The following is a 2675-nucleotide window of genomic DNA, read 5'->3' on the forward strand; positions in this document are numbered from 1 at the left end:
GTCATGACCTGATAAAGGTGTATAGTACTGTCATGACCTGGTAAAGGTGTATAGTACTGTCATGACCTGGTAAAGGTGTATAATACTGTCATGACCTGTTAAAGGTACTGTCATGACCTGTTAAAGGTGTATAGTACTGTCATGACCTGTTAAAGGTACTGTCATGACCTGTTAAAGGTGTATAGTACTGTCATGACCTGGTAAAGGTGTATAATACTGTCATGACCTGGTAAAGGTGTATAATACTGTCATGACCTGGTAAAGGTACTGTCATGACCTGAAAAGGTGTATGACTGTCATGACCTGGACTAAATGGTGTATAAAGTACTGTCATGACCTGGTAAAGGTGTATAGTACTGTCATGACCTGGTAAAGGTGTATAGTACTGTCATGACCTGTTAAAGGTACTGTCATGACCTGTTAAAGGTGTATAGTACTGTCATGACCTGGTAAAGGTGTATAATACTGTCATGACCTGGTAAAGGTGTATATTACTGTCAGGACTTGTTAAATGTGTATAATACTGTCATGACCTGTGGTAATGACCTGTTAAAGGTGTATAGTACTGTCATGACCTGTTAAAGGTACTGTCATGACCTGTTAAAGGTGTATAGTACTGTCATGACCTGGTAAAGGTGTATAATACTGTCATGACCTGGTAAAGGTGTATAATACTGTCATGACCTGGTAAAGGTGTATAGTACTGTCATGACCTGGTAAAGGTACTGTCATGACCTGATAAAGGTACTGTCATGACCTGGTAAAGGTGTATATTACTGTCAGGACTTGTTAAATGTGTATAATACTGTCAGGACTTGTTAAAGGTACTGTCATGACCTGGTAAAGGTGTATAGTACTGTCATGACCTGGTAAAGGTGTATGGTACTGTCATGACCTGGTAAAGGTGTATGTAGGGGCCACACAGTAAGTTGAAAGGAACAATCTTCCCCTTGAAGTTGTCAATATATTATCTCATATATGGCTCATAATATGGACACCTTCCTGTTGATGATGTAGCAACAATGGCTCAGAAGGTCTTTGGAGGGAAGGTGAAACAGGAACGCTTGGTCGCGGATCTGTTTGGGTTGTCTTGCCAACTCACATGGTCATTGATGCATGACAATGTCTATATTTGGCAAGACAGCACCAACAGATCTGGGACCAGGCTAGAAACAAGAGCTGAGTTTGTATGAAGCGCAGAATGCCATAAAAAAAGACAGACAGCTGACAAGTGGTGTCACGTTACGACCACACGGAACACAACAGAACGGAACCTTTGTGTCACAGTTATCCCCGTGGTGACCTTTAACCTGGAATGACCCTTGCATGGGCTCAACGTTCCAGAACCTTTAATCCACATACAAATAATCATTATGTGTTCTGTTATATTATGTTTCCCTCTTCAGATTCAGAATCACTTTTGCATTACATTTGAAGTAAAAATCAAACCAGATCTCTGTTGTAATGCATCGTATACAACAACAAATATCATGCTGATGATTCCTTGAGATTTATTAGAAATATTTCCTTTCGTTTTAGTTATAAAAGCAAACAGGGAACAGAATCTAACACGGGGGGGAAACAGAATCTAACACGGGGGGACAGAATCTAACACGGGGAAACAGAATCTAACACGGGGGAAACAGAATCTAACACGGGGGACAGAATCTAACACGGGGGGAAACAGAATCTAACACGGGGGAAACAGAATCTAACACGGGGGGACAGATTATAACACGGGGGGACCAGAATCTAACACGGGGGGGACAGAATCTAACACAGGGGGACAGATTATAACACGGGGGGACCAGAATCTAACACAGGGGGACAGAATCTAACACAGGGGGACAGAATCTAACACGGGGGGCTCAATCTAACACGGGGGGAACAGAATCTGACCCAGGGGAACAGAATCTAACACGGGGGGGGCAGAATCTAACACGGGGGGTCAGAATCTAACACGGGGGAACAGAATCTAACCCAGGGGAACAGAATCTAACACGGGGGTACAGAATCTAACCCAGGGGGAACAGAATCTAACACGGGGGGACAGAATCTAACACGGGGGGAACAGAATCTAACACGGGGGGACAGAATCTAACACGGGGACACAGAATCTAACACGGGGGGACACAGAATCTAACACGGGGTGGGACAGAATCTAACACGGGGAGGACAGAATCTAACACGGGGGGACAGAATCTAACACGGGGGGACAGAATCTAACACGGGGGGACCAGAATCTAACACGGGGGGACAGAATCTAACACGGGGGGAGTAATCTAACATGGGGGACAGAATCTAACACGGGGGGCAGAATCTAACACGGGGGGAGTAATCTAACATGGGGGGACAGAATCTAACACGGGGGACAGAATCTAACACGGGGGGACAGAATCTAACACGGGGGGACAGAATCTAACACGGGGGGACAGAATCTAACACGGGGGGACAGAATCTAACACGGGGGGGGCAGAATCTAAAACAACAACAGAATAGTTTTGATTTGGATGAAATGTTCTGAAATACGTTTGTCCTCTGGAACCCTGGGTCTCCAAGGTGAAACTCACCGTGCAGGTATTCTCAGACGTCATCCTCTCCTCGGTGTCATTCTGGAAGGACACACATCACAGGGAAGCACATTGATGACAGGAAAGACACAAGCCAACGCCACT

General features: G+C 44.9%; 1 protein-coding gene across 1 annotated transcript in view; it reads right to left on the reverse strand.

Moving 5' to 3' along the window:
- The window catches only part of lsp1b (lymphocyte specific protein 1 b), a 35896-nt gene extending 33221 nt beyond the window's left edge, over positions 1–2675 (reverse strand). The window contains exon 1 of the mRNA XM_065012451.1: positions 2571–2675. Coding sequence (XP_064868523.1) covers positions 2571–2594 — 24 coding nt within the window. The 5' untranslated portion in view covers positions 2595–2675. The remainder of the gene's footprint in view (positions 1–2570) is intronic.

The sequence above is a fragment of the Oncorhynchus nerka genome, linkage group LG27, assembly GCF_034236695.1.
Source record: "Oncorhynchus nerka isolate Pitt River linkage group LG27, Oner_Uvic_2.0, whole genome shotgun sequence".
NCBI classification, from domain to species: domain Eukaryota; kingdom Metazoa; phylum Chordata; class Actinopteri; order Salmoniformes; family Salmonidae; genus Oncorhynchus; species Oncorhynchus nerka.